Raw genomic sequence first — 18,449 nt, forward strand, 5'->3', positions numbered from 1 at the left:
GCATTGCCGGTGAACATAAGAGCATAAGGCATACGCATTCCGCTCATTTTGAGCTAGCAGAAAATGCTCTGCCAGGCCTCCTGTGTTAATGGAGACTCAGCTATGGCATACACCATTTGCAAGTGTCTACATTGAGCCACTTTTTAAAAATTAATTAATTTATTTATTCACCTTACATCCTGATCATAGCCCCCTTCTTCTTCTCCTCCTGGTCCCTCCCTCCCTCCCTCTCCCCTTCCTCCCGGCTCCCTCCCTCCCATCCTTCCCCATTCCTCAGAAAAGGGTAGTACCCCCCACCCCTCACCAACCCAACTCAGCACATCATGCCAGGATGGAGTTCATTCTCTTCCAAGGCAGCCCCGCCAGAGGGAAGTGATCAGAAATCAGGCAACAGAGTCCATGTCACAGACAGCTCCTGCTCCCTAGTACTAATGGATCCACATGAAGCCTGAGATGCCCATCAGCTACATCTAGTAATTTTGGTTAAAAGTCTATTTTATTAGATAATAGACTGTCTACTCCAGCTTGCTTCTTTAGTCCATTTGCTGAGCTAAACAGGTAGCAGGGAAGAAATGTTGAACACAGCAGACAAAATCCAGTTGGAGAAAACCCTTAGTGGGCTTGAGGAAGCACACACATACATCAGGCATACAGAAAAACAGAAAAAACAAAACAAAAGAAAACAAAAATCTCTGAAAGCAGAGAGGGACATGTAGGAGCCCAAAAGTGGTTTCTTTTCCAGGCTTATCTTTTAAAATCTGTGAAGGGTCTTCCTCTCCTAATTTAGGGTTGGTTAGTCTGTAGGAAGACCTGATGATTGATTAGCTCAGAACCGTTGTGCTACCATGTCCTGATCTGGCCTTGAACTTGTTGAGACAGTCAACAATCAGCAGGGGCTCTACTGGCAGGAAAAAAATCTGCAAGGCCTTGGTTTTAAGTGGCCAGGTTTTGTCTCAAGTCAGAAGGGTGAGGAAGAACCCAGCCATCTTGGAAGTTCACCATCTTTATCACCTAGTCATGTCCCCTCTCCCTGTCTGTCTGCCTACCAGGGAATCTGTCGAACTCCTAGTCCTTCAGGTGGGTTCTGAGTAAAACTATTGACAGAAACATTGGAAGATGGGATATGTTGAATAGTGTTTCTGATGAACGGTATCACATGCTGCTGCTAGTGGTTTCGCCTCCCTCTCCTCCTCCTTTTCTTTCTCTGTGTGCACATGCATGCATGTGTGCATGTGCTGCTGCTGGGGATTGAACTCTATGCCTTTGTGTATGCTCAGTGAGGGTTTTACTACTATACTGCATCCCTAGCTCTGTTGAACTTTTTAATTTTTATATGAAGACATTTTGACTAAAGTGGGTGCAAGTTTCTAAGTGTTAGAGCTGTTTGTAAAATGATCACTATAAAGGAAGAGGGGTTTTAAAACTTAGATCAAAGCCAGGCACAGTGGCTCCTTCTTATAACACCAGCACAAGAAGGTTGAGGTGGGAAATGTGTCCAATTTTAAAACAAAAAACCCCTTAGATGCCTTAGATAGGTTGAGCGTACCTCCTTATGTATAACTTCACTCATTAGTGCCTCTGGGCAAGTTCAGTGTTTACCAGCCTAACCATACCTGGACTGCAGATCTAGTCAGTATCATGTAAACAGGAGAAGATGTAAGGGTTTATCAGTTTTCGCCTGCATGTGACCCGAGCCTCCGGAGCAGAACATCCTGTTTGTAGACAGGTCTGGTGTGTTATGGCAGGAAGAGGCCTGGCTGTCAGCTGTGATCTCATGTCTGGATGTTCCTTTTACAGATGATCCAGTCCCTCAAGGCACTGATTGAAAATGCAGATGCTGTGTACGAAAAGATCGTGCATTGTCAGAAGGCAGGTGAGTGAACGCTCCTTAAACAAAAGCAATGCCACCGTCTCTTTTCCTCACAATCATGTCATATTTTTGATACTCTGACAAGAAGAAAAATAAAACTATATTTCCATGGCTAAAGAAAACACTAACGCAGCGGTTCTCAGCCCCAGATAACGGATTCACCTAGGTGCACCAACATTGGTCTCAAGTGTCGGCTGGGAGATTCATAACTACTACAAATCTGCACAGGATCTGAGCATAGTGGTTTACACCTGTAATCCCAGCCTTTGGGATTCTGGGATAGGAGGATGGTGAGTTTAAGGCCAGGCTGGCCTACATAGTGGGGCCTTGCTTCTAAAACTCAAAATTTCTAGGCAGTTCTAACATGGAGCTATGATTGAAAGCCTGTATTAATCTCTTCCTTAGGTCTGGATTTGTTGGCAGCCCTCCTGTCAATTACTTGTGAGTGTCTAATGTGGTGAGAGAGACTAGGCAGATCCCCTGGAGCTGGAATTACAGACTGTGAGCTGCCATATGAGCTCTTGGAATTGAACCCAGGTCCTCTGGAAGAGCAGCGAGGGCTCTTGACCACCGAGCCATGTCTCCGCCCCAAGGAGTGGCTCTTAACAGTGAGGACAGGCCCCTTTTATGGCTGCTTAGTGTGTTTGCATTTTTAGGTGTTTGATAGATTGCCAGTTTAACAAAAAATGTACTATGGCTATAAATTCTGCTTATGTAAACAGCCTCAACAGACAATGAGATTATGTTGCAGTGAACTTCTTGTCAACTTAATTCTCATATAGTAAAAATGCACTGAACTGGCCACCCTGATAAACAGTGTGGCTTAGTAGTTCACTGCAGAGCATAGGCTGTTGCCCATGAACACGTGTCTGCTAGGAGCCACAGCTTGTTGCTGCCGCCTAGCCTTGTGAGAAAATATCATACCAAGATGGGGAAGAGGGCAACATCAAAACTTTAACCATATATTCTTTCCACTTTCACTCCCTGATAAGGTTTTTTAAAAAATCACAAATTTGAGCCTTCATAAATCAGAAACCATCTGGTTTAAGTGTCAGATTGGAAGGTTCTATGAAGACTATTTTGCTTTAAATAAGGCTGACCATACTTCTGTTTAAAATAAAGAGATTTTTACAATTGCTGTGCTTTTTTAAAGTCACTTTTTTGTAAATGAGTTAAATAGGTTGAAAATAAAGACGTGTGAAACTTTTGGTATTTAGCTAATGAATATTCATATTTGTGACTAATCAACAAACTCTCAAATCCTCAGCTTTTTTCACTCAGTAAAATATTGTTAGCAAAATGGAGTTTTTATTTCTAGCCCTTTCCATGCTATTCTCCCTACAAGATCTATCCAAATGCCATTTGGGCATATCATTATCCCACACAGAATCATGAATTAGATTACCATGGTGTCTGGATGTAATTCTGATCTCCTCACTTCACAAACAAGGCCATCAACTAAGTCTCCTACCATTTTGCCAATATTATATAAGATTTACCACATACCGTCTGCTCCTACATTTAATAAGTATGTCTTGAACTTCTATATGTATAAGGCTCTCTTTGTAGCTCTTGAAAACTAAAATGTGGAAATTAAGTAAGTCTAGTTTTATCCTTCTAGAATCTTCAAATCATGCAGAAGATACGGAAAGGTTGAACACTCGGTGTGTCAGCAGTCTCAGCTCACTCATGAAGTGATGCAGAGCCATTGATGTTTTGAGGAAAACAGGAGGGCGACAGCTGAAAGGCTAGACAGCTGTGTACAGAGAATTTTAAAGGGCAAGATCAGATTGGCGCTATTGGCAGTCTTGGGAAGGTGCTTGGGAAAGGAGTGAATTGCCACCAGCAGGCTGTCCTTATTCTTGCTTTTCCCTGCATATTCTCCCCTGTCACTTGTCACAGGCTGCCCATCGCCCGCTGCCAGCTTGCAGTGCCTTTGGAATTGCCCAGTGTTACTGAAGCTCTTTCATGATTTTAGGGCTGTTACTACAGCACTCTGTCCAGTCCTTCCACCCACCAGTTTCCTCCAGTTGATAGAACTTCAAGCACTGTGTGCATTTAATTAATTTATTCCATCTTCTGATCAGGATAGCTTCCTGCAGCACCAAGATTGTATATTGTTCCACTCTGTATCTTACCCAAAGACATCTGTTGTAACATTCTGTGAAGAGTGGGGCTTGAATGCTAACTAACAAAATGTGATTTTAATTTTATTAAGTATTCTGTTAAACACATGCATAAGTATTTTGAATTTTGTGGAATTTTAAACAGGAACTGTTTATTAATTCAATGATTTGATTATGTCAGTTTTGCAAATTCACTGGTTCATGAAATTTGATAATTTCTTCTATAATGGGCTTTTGTTGTTGTCCTTTTGATAAGGAAACGCTTGCTATACTTAGCGGAGTGTCATAGTCCAGGAGTTATTCTGGTGGGGAGCAGAGAATGACCACCGTGTTAGGTTCCAGGTGCCCTAGGCATAAAGATATTAAGAGGTAAACCAAGGTTACCTCTTGGTTCCCTTGCCACCTACGCAGGAATACTGAGAGCCCTGGTCTCTCATTTCTCATATTTACATATGGTGTAAGGACACATATGATCATTAGTCATATAAAGAATTGCTAATCTGTATTGAGTTCAAATGCGTCTGTGTAAGATTATACTTCAGAAACTCTGCTTATAGAACTTCAGTCTTAGGAAGGAAGGTACAGGTCACCAAAATGTCCTAAGAAAGAACTGAGAAGTATCTCTGTCATTTAAACATAACTCTATACTTGTATTGGATAACAGTTCATTTAAACAATTCAGTGAAGATAGGAGTTCTGGTCAGCACGTACCACAGTCACTTTTTAAGAAGTGCTCCTAGGCTTGGGCTCCTTGAACTTTAACAGATTTTGAGGTTGAGAAATGTATCCTTGGTGTTAAGTGGAGAGGGAGTTGGGCAAGCAAGGTTCTCTTCCTAATGAAAACCTCTAGCCACGAGGGGCTGGCAATCCGCAGGTCCCCAGAGGACAGAGACATGCAGGGCAAGAGAATAAGCCGTGGGCACAGCACTGACGAGTAGCAAGGCCTCTGCAGCTTATTCTTTCAGGAGAAGCTGGTGGCAGAGAGAATTAGGGGAAATTTTCATAAGAAAACTCTGTTCCTAGGAATATGAAGTACTCAGTGAGGGGTAAAATGTTAAAACACACGTGTGTGCGCACACACACCCAGGCACACATGCACGCACGCACGCACGCACTTTATTTCTTTTCTTAAGGTAGAGCTAGGAAATGGAAAGCGTGAGGTGAGGAGGAATAGAATACTTGCTTCTAGGAAGAGAGCAGATTTTGTTTTTGGTTTTTGGTTTTTCAAGACAGAGTTTCTCTGTGTAGCCTTGGCTGTCAGGGACTCACTTTATAGACCAGGCTGGCCTTGAACTCACCGAGCCCATCTGGGCAGATCCTTTTCTGGGACGGCAAAAACTGTGTGATTTTTAGAGAAACCTAAGACCCAGAGGAGAAGATTGCACAGGGCAGCACCACCACAGGGGACCTCAACTTAGGGTGAGCAGATGGAAAAGGGGGTAGGCATGGGGATGCTTGTTCAGTCAGGGCTCAGCAGTGCCACCTGAAGATGCTAGCTACAAACTGGATCGTGCAAGGTGGTGCAGGAGGCAGTGTCTGAACACCGTATGAGTAAGACCAAGAAGTAATAAATGACAGGGCTATTCAGGAATGAGTGTGTATAAGTGAACACACCCTTTCTCAAGTGCTCAGGAACACATGAGCTGAGCAGGAACATGCAGAGCAAGAGTATCATAAAAGTTATTTTTAAAACATTTATAAACACCAAAACATCTGTCATACTCTTCCAGAAAAAAAAAATCTTTGCCTCTCAACTCTATTTCTTTTTCTCTTTCAATGGCTAAAACCATAGCTTTGCTTTGACTTATGTTTTTTTTCCTCATAACTGAATTGATTTGTTTCATGAAGGAAAGAAAAACAAAATAGAAGGAAACGTGTTTTTATTAAGTAATTTTAAATGGAAAATTGTCTCTGAAGGAGTCTAAATCAATTATGTACTCCCTATTAAAAAATTAATACCTTTGTTTAATTTCCACTCCTCTTGAAGCCTCATTAAAATGACCACAGGGGGCTTGCCTTTTCTTTTCTTTTATCCTTTCTTCCTTTTTTTTTTTTTTTTTTTTTCAAGACAAAAATAGATAAAGACAAAGAGAATAAGAATAGCAAAATTTGAGAAATCGAAAGCAGCTGAACAAGTGACACTGGCCAAATAAGTGATAATTGCTTATCTGCCGCCTCAGGAAAGCTGCAGGAAGCTGGCCTGGTGGCAGTGGCCCTGGGCAGGGGGTGGGGGGTCTGTCTAAGAAGCAGTCTCATTCACACTGCAGACCACCTGCTTGGATAAGGAAGAGCCCTGCTGTGAGAAAACCTGTAAGGTGGGGAAAAAGAACTATCTGAACACTATTAGAAAGCAGTTAGAACTTTCTGTTCTGACGACAGCAAAATTAAGAACAGAGAATTCTGTAGGTAAAGCTTGAAACATTCTGAGAGCTCAACAATCTGAGCATGTTACTAGAAATAGGAACAAAGCTCTACAAAGGGAAAACAAATCCGCTAAAGGACTTGAATGTCATGGGTTCAGGGGGCAGGGAAATTGGTGACAACTATTTGCCTCCACACTGTTTAGCAGAGTTCTGATCAAAGTAACATGAAATCTGAAAGAAAAAAATAAGTAGAAATCAGGAGGTAGAAGCTGACACAGGAGCTGAGGCATTCCTGGAGTTGTAGCCAGTACCCATGAGTCTCAGGAACCATACGGTCTACAGAAGCCCAGGGTGAGCTGAGGCCTGTGGGCTGGGTGTGAGGGCCTGGCTCCCTGTCTCCGGGATTCTCTCAGAATGAGTCTCTCAGGGGTCTGGACTCTTTCAGGATGATTGTCCAGGGAACACTCAGCTCTAACAGAAACAAACCCAGCCAAGCCAGCTGCTGTGTGCAGAAGCTCCTGGAGGCCCACAGGCAGGCCCTGGTCTCAGCATCTGAGTGAAGGAGTAAAAGTCCTCCAGACAGTGGAAGCTTTCTCTTACCTGTTTGGTAGAGCTTCTTCTATCATATCCTGAGTCCCGTGTATCTCTCCTGTCTTAAATATTTTTCAAATTTTATTTTAAAGGTTTGTGCTGATGGCTGAGTCATCTGCAGCATCTCTGGAGGCTATGAGTGTTTCCCCAGGAGCCTCCAGCTTGGAGACCATTACTCTGCATTCATGTCTCACTTGCTATGTTCCCCTTTGATGAATGCTAATAATTCTATTCTATCTCCTTTTATTCAACTATCATTTCCTGCTCATTGACACTAGGTTTTCAACCTTCCATTTGTATACTGCTTTATTATTCTATCTGTGCAATGCTTCTAGTCTGCTGAGCTGCTGGCATCTACTCCTGGATAGATTTGTCTCACCTAAAGCAGGTGAGGACCCAGCACACTTATGTATGGCGAGGATAAGCAGAGTGTCAGACAGACCTATCTGGTCTGGGTTCAAGTTAGAAGCCTATGTTTTCATTTGTGGACAAGTTCCTTATAACTCAGACTATTCCTGGGAGCTGCAGTCACCAGATGGGGAATTTGTCACCATCATCATATGGCTCTCTCACATCTTTGTTTAGCCCAGAACACAGAACCACAAGTCACCAGGAAGACCCCTGCTAACAGCAGTTCACTAGTGTTCTGTCTAGAAAGATTTGCAAAAGGAAACCCAGGAGGCTTTGGCGTGCTTTCTAATGTCTGAGTGTTTCTCTCACTCGTTCTGTCTTACAGAAGGAAGATTTACTCCCTGGGAGGTGTCTTCTTGCCTTCTGATCAGTGCTTTGGTCTGTGACTTTTGTCTCTTGAGGCCTTCTCTACCTCACTTACTTCTTGGTGGCATATAATTCCCCGATATCAGCTTGGGTGCAGTAACCTAAGATCAATTGCATGAGCAGTGTTTTAGAATGACTTGAGTTCTGCTGCTTAAAAAGGTTAACAGATTGGTGAGGTCACTTCATATAATGTTCCAGGATGCGTCAATTACAGAGTATCTGCATGAATTTTGAAACAGAGGGAATGGTTTCTTAATTCTTTGCCTACCTCTGAAGGTGGAGTGTACCCCTTTGAATACAAAGCCCTGGGAGGCTGTGTCAAGTACCACTCAGAACTCCTTGGGAAACCTAATATGTATCTTCATTCCTGAAATGAGGTAAACGGCTGTCAGTGACCTCAAGGTAGCCTTTCTCTTACACACTCAACGGGCCTGCTCTGAGACAAGCTGCAAATGACTAGCAAGCATTAGTGAACGCTTTGGGAAGTCGAGAGATAGCAAGGCCAGCAGCGTTCCTTGCTCTGTTTCTCAGCCTCCTTTCTCTCTCCCATCATAAGGGAAAGGATCACAAAGGTGACAACTCATTCACAGCACAAAGCTTGCGAGCGACTGGTCTCAGGAAGCCTATCTCCTGAAACAGCACCTGACTCAGCCCCGACATTACCCTCTGCACTGGTGATGCTTCAGAAGGCCATCAGAAGCTCCTGGAGATCTGGTCCCTCTAAAGTACCACCTCACCCTGCTCAGGAGCTGAACTGTTGTGAGCACCCTATAGTTTGAGAACCGCTCTTTCTAGGGAATGGAGAGCAGACCCTCTGGGGCATCCCTGGCCCATCGGGGGCAGAATGACAGCTCAGAAGCAGACATGGATTGTCAGAGTGACTGAGGAATAGGCAAGCTATCCCTGCAAGATTGACTCCTTTTTGTATGCAAGTTTCACTGGGACATTTCCCTGGTGCCACAGATGAAGGAAGTTGTGGAGGGCTTTCCTTTCATGACATACATGCCCTGTGATCAAGTTCCAAAGCTGTACTGTTTGGCTATGTCCTCCTCTGCTTTTCCTTTGTAAACACAGTCTCTGAACACATTCCTTTCATCTAAATAGTAACTTGCTGGTTTGCACAGCTGCCGAAGGTGGGGCCAGGTGTAGTCCTCCTCAATTTGTACTTTTGTCACTGGGTAAAGAGCTGCTCTGGTGCTGTGTCTGCTGTGTCTGCCCACTATAGCTGAAAGCTGTAATGCAAGACTGCAGGCAAGTCACTTTACTCACACAAATACTAGAATAGTCTTAAAATTCACTCATAGCCATAATAAGATTCATTAGATCCGAGATAAATCAGCAAAGATGATTTCTAGGGACTTTCCACCTCCCAAATGCAAATCTTTATAATGAAATCATTACAATAAGACATACTTATAATAATATAAAATGCAGTACTATATAAGGCATTGTAACTGCTAAAGGAATGGGACATTTTGGGTGAGCAACACTTAGAGGACTTCATCATGAAGGTGTGCTGTCAATATACATGAGTGTTTTTCTGACTAAAGGGAAATATTTAGCCAGGACACTGAAGAAATTGGGTTTGGAAATTCAGGTTGGGCCCAGTGATGGAACCTTAATTCAAGGCGAAAGCATGTGCGTTTGATTTTATTTTTTTAGGATAACACCCCAATGTCTAATTCAGGGAACAGTAATTGTGCTTTGCTAGAAGTCCATCATCAGAGCTCCCCAGGTCACCCCATCGTGTTCCTCGCTTGCAGTTACAAAGCCCCTGTTTCAGTTCCTGTCCATGTCCTGAACACTTCAGGAAATGTATAGGCAGTGAGGACACTGAGTACTTTGAAACCCACCCAGGGATCAGCTGGTTGATCTGTCTCTTTCCAGCAGTGGGATGTGAATACCTGAAGTGCTTGCCTAAGCAGGCATTAGTTGTTGATACCCAATACCTAAGCAGGCATTAGTTGTTGAAGCCCTATTTCATGTGCGGTGCACATGGTGGTCACAGCAGAATGGCCAAGTGGAAATAGCTCTCTATTGTAGCTTAGCAAAGCTTGAGGTAGAGGTCAGACCTATATAGAGCAGGCGGCCATCCAAATGGAGGAGCTGCTTGAATGGCAAAATTTACTTCTGAAGAAAGGGCCTGGAAGGAAGTGCAGGAAATCCTAGGACATGGTCAAGTCTGATTCGGGCGGATACCTTCACCCTTTTGATGGTTTCCTTTGTCAACATGACATAATCCAGAATCACTTGGGGTACAAGCCTCAGTGAGAGACTGTCTGCGTCAGGTTGGCTGTAGGCATGTTTTGTAGGAATTGCCTTTACTCCACATTAACTTATGAGAGGTCACCCATTATGGGCAGCAGCATTCCCTGGCTCTGAGTCCTTAATCATATAAGAGCAAAGAAAGCCAGATGCGTGCTGGACACACGTGCACTCTTCTCTCTCCTCACAGCTGGAGATGTGTCGGGACTGGCGGCTCCAGGCTTCTGCTGCTGTAACTTCCTGCAGTGATGGACTGCAAACTGGAGCTGTAAACACTAAATCCTCCCCCCCCCCCCCAAGCTGCTTTGTCAGCATATCTGATCACGGTGGCGGAAAGGAAGCTAGGGCAACTCTGAAAGCTTAGGAGCATCCTCACACAGACCCCTGGCCTTGCTCTCCCTTGCCTTCTGTGTAGGCATTACCTTCTAGCATACCTTATAGCTACTTGTATCTGTTTCCTTTCATCTAAGGTATAAAGTCCTCAGGCTTGAGTGTCTGTGTATTCATAGCACATTCCAGACACCAAGAACAGTGCCTAGGAGAGCTTGCACAGAGCAGTCAGCCCCCGTGCCATCACATGGCAGATGAGGCCGGGATAAAGTCACAGGGCTCTATTGAACTCGTAAATTAGCAGCTGTGGTTATTAGACACACTCCACAGTCTCTCTGTGGCTCAGACTAACAATCTGAAAGTTAGACTGATAGTACTTACTGGTAAATTACCTATGGTAGGATTAAAAAGAGGGGAGTGAGTATGGCTTGAGATCTTTGTCTCCTTCTTGAGAGATGGAGCTGCTATTTAGCACTGTAGGAAACCTAGGCAGGTATGAGTCTGAGAGGAAAGATCAGGTTTGTTTGGAGTCAAGTTAAATGTGACTTGGCTAACTGACTTCCCAGTATAGCATTGAAGAGAGGTCTAGACTCGAGGTAATACATTTGGAAACCATAAATATAAAGGTGACTGTGAGGTGAGACTGTGGACATCTGAGCCTCCAGCGTTTCACTGTCAGGAGATGCAGAGTAAGCGCTAGCCCAGTGCAGCAGCCCGTGCGGTCGGTCGGTCGGGTGAGAGTACTGACCCGCAGCAGGGCCCAGGCATGCCAGAGGGGCGCTGGCTGCCCTCCGTCAGGTCCAAGTTGAAGAACACGTGCACATTGTGAGAGCTTGGTGAGGATGTCAGGGAGAGTGGTAGCTACCTCATAGCTGGCATGTGTCAATTGGGTTCAAACTTAGGAAAGCCATATGGAAAATGTCAGAATTGCAAATTATACATATTTTAAGTCAGCAATTCTATTTTTTTTTTTTTAGGATCTTTGTACAGATATGATTGCATACTTGACAAAGTTTACTTTGTAATGTTGAGAACAATCTAAGCATTCAACAAGAAGTCCCTACTAAGGTACATTATAAACATGTGTGTAATGAACAGTAGATGTCATAATGTGTATGTGTGCATATACATATACTTAATCACATACTATATGCACATATAATATGTACATACTGATTTTTATAAAAATACATATTATTTACATTATTTGTTTTAAAAGATGGGACTAGAAAAACAGTGCCGATGGCTATAGTACCTCCTCTCTGGAAGGTTCCTGAGAGATTAACAGCTCATCTGGAGAGGGACATTAAAACTGATAGATGGAGAAAGGAAAGGCACTTCCTGTATTGGTTGGTAGGCTTATGCTTTTTAACTTGTTGAATCGTACATACTGTCCAGAAGTAAATAAAATGCAAGAGAATTGCAGAGAGGGCATGGTGGGGTGGGCTCTGCATAGTGTGCGTGCATGTATGCATACATACATAATACATACATACATACATACCATACATATATTTTTTCCAGTTCTTTAGAACAAACCTAGGGCTTTGCCAATGCTAAGGAAGCATTCTACCCTCTCACCAAAGAAGGAAACAAGCGAGCTAGTTTCAATATCCGTGGTCAGGTAGCCCCTGTGTCTCTCTGTGACAGGACAGGAGTGTCTGGCTGACGTTAGTGCTTCTTCTGTCACCCAAGTGAACCACATGTCTCTGCATGGTGGTTAATTCCACAAAGCATCAAGTTATGCAACTTCACTCACCTAGATTTACCCAGATGGAAAATGCTGGCAGACGGGAAGAGTCTCATATAATTCATTCACAAATTGTACTGCTGTGGATTTGACATCACAGGAATCTTGCCATCCATCTGGTTTTGGGGCTATATTTAAGAGACCTGGTTTATCTAGTCTGTCTCATGTGGGATAGGATTTAACAGTTCAAAATCCGTCTTAAAATAATTTGGCTTTTGTTAATGCCAAGATTGTTTTGGGGAGATTGCCAAAAAAAGGAGCCTCCTGAGTGGAGCCCTTTGGGAAGCTACTTTGGGAAGTAGCCAGGTGTTTCCACACCTCCCTCCACAGGGTGAAGAGGAAATGCCCCTGTGCTCAGAGCATGCCCACAGCAGACCTCACACTGGGATGGACAGAGTGCTTAACCAAGGCTGCATAGTTAAATGTACTATGTGTAAATTAGCTAAAGAAAATGACCAGAGGCCGCATTTTGTTTTCAGGGCAGCGTGTTATTCTATAGTGTCTTTACTGTTGATGAGTTGACCTCAACTTACGTCCCAATATCACTATCATATATAGTCCATCCTCTAGGAAATTTCACTATGCAGAATTTGGGGACTTGGAACTATTAAAATTATGCAATCTAGTTCAGTTTTGCTACTGTTTATAAACTGCACTCTTTGATTTCCGTTTCCATCTTTTGAAATATTCACAAATACTCTTGTTTGATTTTGTGTGATAAGAGGACTTTTTAAGCACAGATAGCAAAGTAAATTTTCAGTCAAGAACTAATTGTTAGTGTCGCTGCAACATTTTCTATCAGGAATTGATTGAATCCACAGATATAGAACCCATGGAAGCAAAAGCCTACTGTATTTAGTTTGGCAACTTCAAAATAACTTTAAATAGTGTAAAAGGCAAAATAAAACTAATCTTTAAATACATCATTCTAAGATCAGTGTACAAGAGTGTTTAAGTTGGCATATGTTATATGCTGTATTTAATCTCTTATTTAGCATTTATACACAAAACTACAACCAGGAGTTTTAAAAGGTCACCTGTGGTGAATTTGATTAAGAAACATGGCTCTGACTTCAGTGGGATGAGGAGACGATCCCCTGCTTCTGACATGTTAAGAACGTGTGCACATATATGTGTATATGGTGTATTTTATACTTAGGAATGATTAAGGTGGGTTTTTAGTATTAGTTGTAATGGGAAATAGAAAAACAGCAGAATTGGAAATTACTATCAAAGTGTGTGTGTGTGTGTGTGTGTGTGTGTGTGTGTGTGTGTGTGCGTGTGGTTTAATTAGATCTTTTGAAAATTGTACACCCTGTTATTAATCTGAACTAAACATGACAATCTACCAATGTTACCTAGCCTTTTCCATTAAATGTAAAGCTCCTGAAACCTCCCCTTGAAATGTAAGAACTATCTCCCACCAGATGACCATAAGAACAGCCAGCAGAGTAGCTGAGGCCAGTTTCTGAAGAAAGTGAAACAAACTGAGAGACCCTGGCCCCAGCCTGTCAGCAGGCATCACTGAGCTGTGCCTGCAGGTGTCCCTGGCTCCCCTGTGAGAGGCAGTCCACAGACAACCTTGCCTCCTCAGCCTCCCATGGGAGGAGTTGGCCTTGATATGTATGACTACTTAAGTAAACCTCAGGACTACTTTCTTAGGCTTTCAGAAATGTAAATTTGTCTGACATTACCTTTACTTTATTTTATGAGATTAAAATCATTTAAAATAATCTATTAACTGTAATTGGTCTTATAAATTTTGCATTGTGCTACATGGCTTTATCTTCCGTATGGCATGCTTCCTAGTACAAAAATCCTGCCTTGTTGTTACACATATGTAGATTTTGGCTCTGATTTCAAACAAAGTCATTGTTATATATTTTTGAGTCACTATTTTAATGATATTTCTTATCATCTTGGCTATAAGATGTCTAAGAACTTTGCCATTGTGTTTTCTAGCAAAATAATGAATAGTTAAGCTAATTATTTAAACAAAAGTTTCCATTCTCTGTTTGCTGTTTATGCACCTAGAAATCTGTGGCTGTTGTTGCAAAGCAATTGGCATGCTTAAATAATGACTTTTGGTATACCCTAGCATGACTTGAATCAAATCGCTTATCAGTGGTGTGTCATCATTAAGTGTCATTTCCTGACCACATAATGTTTTCACTTCAACAGTCAAGAATTACTCTCATCCAAAGTGGAGAGATCCTTTGCTCTTATAGATAACTGAGTTTAACTGACAGAAACAGGAAAGTACTCTTACAATGCCCACATGGCAAATAGCTGCCCTCTTCCTGCTCCTCCTCTTCCTCCCCCTCCCCCTCCCCCTCCTCCTCCTCCTCCTCCTCCTCCTCCTCCTCCTCCTCTTCTTCTTCTTCTTCTTCTTCTTCTTCTTCTTCTTCTTCTTCTTCTTCTTCTTCTTCTTCAAGTAAGTGCTCCTCATTAAGTTTCATGTTAGAATCTTTTAAATAAGTGAAAATGTAGAAAGCATTGTTCAAGATAATTTAAAAATTAATGTCTGTGTGAGGTAGGCAGTGACAAGAAAAAAAAAAGAGTAGACTCTTGCCTTCCCCCGCCCCCTTCTGCCCCTCCTCACTTCCTGTTCTCTCTTTCCTTAAAGGGCAGGCAGTGTTGGTAGTCATGCAGTTCCTAGGTCTTTGTGCCGTCTCTCTGAGCCTACTGTATATTCTCTCGTCTGTCCCAGCTCCAGCTCTCCTAGTCCAGCTCTCTAAGAAATCCCTTGCCCTGCCCTGTTGCTTGGAACCCTTCACAGTACTTGTTAAACATGCCTGTGACTGCACCCATCCCAACATCCCCAACCACGATCTGCATTTTAGGTGCACTGTGGGTGATGAGGTTTGAGATCTTCTCCCTAGTCCTTGTAACTTTTCAGAGAGGCCTGTCCCTGACAGTCACCCTCTGACAAGCTCTCGAAGCCCCACACTCAGACCCGTGTGCTCTGTAAAGTATGAGAGCAGCTGCAGCTACAGCCCCCCCCCCCCTGTTTAGCAGCCACAGATGCCTCCTCCCTTCCCCTGGCCCATCTCCTCCTCCCTATACCCTTCACTCTCCTATGATTAAACAATGGGAGGTTTAGAAACAGATCTGGAGCAGGCTGAATGGCTTAGTCTTAATATTTGTTTATCTGTTTATCTGATTTTTTTCTTCTTTTTCTGAGACAGTGTTTCTTACCAGCCACTGTAGGGCTCACTCAACCCTTTAAACAGGAGATTGGGATAGTTATGAGGACATCCTTTTGGGACTCTAGGTGAGAGAAGAATGGGAGAATGGGGAAATGGAAGGATCCAGAGGGCCCTAGAAACCTACAACAAGAATATCATGGTGGGCGGGTCTGGGCCCAGGCCTTCAGCTCAAACTACTGCACCAACCAAGGACAATACTTGCAGTAAACATCAAACCCCTTCTCAGATCTAGCCAATGGACAGGAAATTCTCCACAGTTGAGTGGAGAGCAAGGACTGTCTCGGACATGAACTCTGGTGCCTCATATTTGATCACTTCCCTGTGGTGGGGAGGCCTGGTGGCTCGGAGAAAGAATAAGCAGGCTACCAAGATGAGACCTGATAGCCTTTGACCATATAGTGAGGGAGGAGGTCCCCCTCAGTCACAGACATGGGGGAGTGGAATAGGGTGAAAGTGGGAGGGAGGGAGGAACGGGAGAATACAAGGTATGGGATAACAATTGAGATGTTATCTGAAGAAATTAATTAAATAAAAATTTTAAAAAGGCTTCCTATGACTTAATAAAGAAATTCTTGGTAAATTACTATCAAGGGGTGTGTGTGTGTGTGTGTGTGTGTGTGTGTGTGTGTGTGTGTGTGTGTTTTCACGTGGGCAGGTACATCTATGAGTGCATGTATCTGGAGGCCACAGGTCAACCCCAAGTTCCTCAGCCACCATTCCCTTGTTTTCTGAGACAGTGCCACTTAATGGCCTGGAGCTCATCAAGTACACAAGTCTGACTGGTCAGCTAGTCCCAGGGATCCTCCTGTCTCCACTCCCCAGTTCCAGGATTACAAGTACATGACAGCACACTTGGCTTTTGTGCGTGAGGTCTTGAGATCACACTTGGCTCCTCATGCTTGCACAGCGAACTCTTTACCCACTGAGCTGCCAGCCGCCTGCCTTTCGGTTTTGTGTGTCCTCTTTTTCTTTAGTCTGTCAAAGAGAACAGTGGTGACAGAGGGTCATCCCACTGTCTCACTGCCCACCAGCACCGATAGCCTGGGCTTAGTTAATTACTGTGGGTCGTTCACTGGGGCCTTGATTAGGAAGCAGAAGGTGTCCGTACAGGATGTGCGGGGCTCCAGGCATTGCAGTGAAAATGTCCAGCTGCTCTTCTTAATTGGAATCAGGGAGGTTCTTAGACCCATTAGTCCATGGATAGTTTTAAATGTGGGAAAAATAGAAAAAAAAATACTAAGTTGGAGCCTCCCCAAGGCTCAGGGATCTTTACTGTGTGTTGGGGGGAGGGGGGACAGGGGAGATTATAAGAGCCAGATGTGGTAGATGACATCAGGTAAACAGTGCTTTCTAGACAAAACAGGGAAGTCACATATAGTAACTTGCAGCAGTTTTGACAACAGACGTAATCCCTGGTCAAGCCAGGCAGAATCCCTCAATGGAGTCGGGGAGGTGGGTGCAAAATGCCACCATTGGATGAGAAGTTTGACATGTGATGGCTTCAGCTAAAAGGGAGAGTCGGTTTTATTTAATGGTATGACCCCTCATAGGGTAAATATACTTCCGGGTAGGCTCCAGGTGTAGGAGTAGTTGACCAACACAAATTGAGTTCAGTGATGTGGCAGTCCAGATTGAGTGAGGAAAAAAGGGAGGGTGGCTCTTGGAGGAGTTAGGGGTAAGTATGAACAAAATCCTTAAAAGTTCTTTTAAAAGTAAAGAAGGAAAATTTGGTAACATGGCTGTCTATGTGGAAGGGAAGTATATGAGATCGTGCACATGTGAACATACACTCTGTGTGTGTATATGCGTGTGTGTGTGTGTGTCTGTGTCTGTGTCTATCTGTCTTTCCCTCCCTCCCTTCCTTTCTCTACCTTCAATATCTTTGGAGAAAATAGCCTTGGGAAGTCTAGGATGAAGACTGTATCTGGAAATTAGACTGTATTTTCTAGAAAGCCAGGAAGGTATCAGAGGCCGGTTGGCTGTGTAGGAACATGTGGGAACCATTCTGAAGGTTCTCATTGCCTGGGCAGGATGGCTGCCTATAGGGAATGAGCAAAAACAACCCAAGAGTTCTCGAGACTGCAGATAAAAGAAAGAGTTTTGCAGTATTGCTGTGAGGACTCTTCTAGAGAAACTGTTTTTGAACAAAGCTGGGACTAGTTATTGGGTTAAGTCAACCTTGTGAAGAATCACACTGTAAATTCAGTGCTGGAGGCACTTCTTCCTTTGCAGCAAGTAGGTTTGATGTCTGACCTAACCTTATGCTGACCTTTACTGGTGGGAAGCATACAGCTTTGCGTTCTGCTCACCTGTGCCGGTGCTGGGTCCTCAGTAGAGATGAAATTTGCCTCTGAGCCTCTAGATAGCTGGGTCAGTCTTAGCTCCTTTTCGTGATTGTTGACACCTCTAAAATAAGAGCAGGTGGAAATAAACACTTCCAGCCTGGGAGGAACTTCCCTAGCCTCAGAGCCTCTCCATCTGGTGATGAGTGGGTCTCCCATGATCTCTCTCATCACATTCTGAGACACACTTACAAAGTTCCAGTGCAGCTTGGAATTGTCCTAGTTATAACTAAAAATCCACATTGCCAGCTCATTACCACCTATAGTGTATGGAAGGGATAACCTTCATCTGTTTTTATTTCTTCAGCCATGGAATTTCATGAGCACTTGCACAGCATAGGCACCAAGGAGGGACTGAAGGAGCGGAAACTACAGAAGGCGGTGGAGAGCTTTACCTGGAACATTACGATCTTAAAGGTACTGTCCTTAGTTTGTTTGTCTGTTATGTGATGAAGTGCTATGAGCAAAGCAACTTACAGAGTTTGTGCTGTTCACCACTCCAGAGGGCCGAGTCCACTATGGTGGGGATGCGAGGTAGCAGGCAGGAATGCTGGCCAGAGCAGGGGGTTGAGGACTCACATCCCTGACCATGAATTTTAAACAAGGGGAGCAATCTGGAAGTGGGACACGGCTGTAAAATTTCAAACCCAGCCCCAGTGACATACTTCTTCCAGTAAGGCCTTCTAAAGTTCTCCAACCAGTGCCTCCAGTGGGAACCAAGTGTTCAAGTGTCTGAGCCCCTGGAGGGTATTTCTCATTTAAACCATCATATTCTGACCCTTGATTGCCATAGGTTTGTGGCCATATCATAATGCAAAATTAATTT

The 18,449-nt window shown here is 43.6% G+C and overlaps 1 protein-coding gene across 1 annotated transcript in view; it reads left to right on the forward strand.

Moving 5' to 3' along the window:
• Plcl2 (phospholipase C like 2) overlaps positions 1 to 18,449 on the forward strand; it is a 146,138-nt gene that overhangs the window by 112,679 nt on the left and 15,010 nt on the right. Inside the window, exons 4-5 of the mRNA XM_051153047.1 lie at positions 1,798 to 1,873; positions 17,931 to 18,040. Coding sequence (XP_051009004.1) covers positions 1,798 to 1,873; positions 17,931 to 18,040 — 186 coding nt within the window. The remainder of the gene's footprint in view (positions 1 to 1,797; positions 1,874 to 17,930; positions 18,041 to 18,449) is intronic.

This window comes from Acomys russatus, chromosome 11, assembly GCF_903995435.1.
Source record: "Acomys russatus chromosome 11, mAcoRus1.1, whole genome shotgun sequence".
NCBI classification, from domain to species: domain Eukaryota; kingdom Metazoa; phylum Chordata; class Mammalia; order Rodentia; family Muridae; genus Acomys; species Acomys russatus.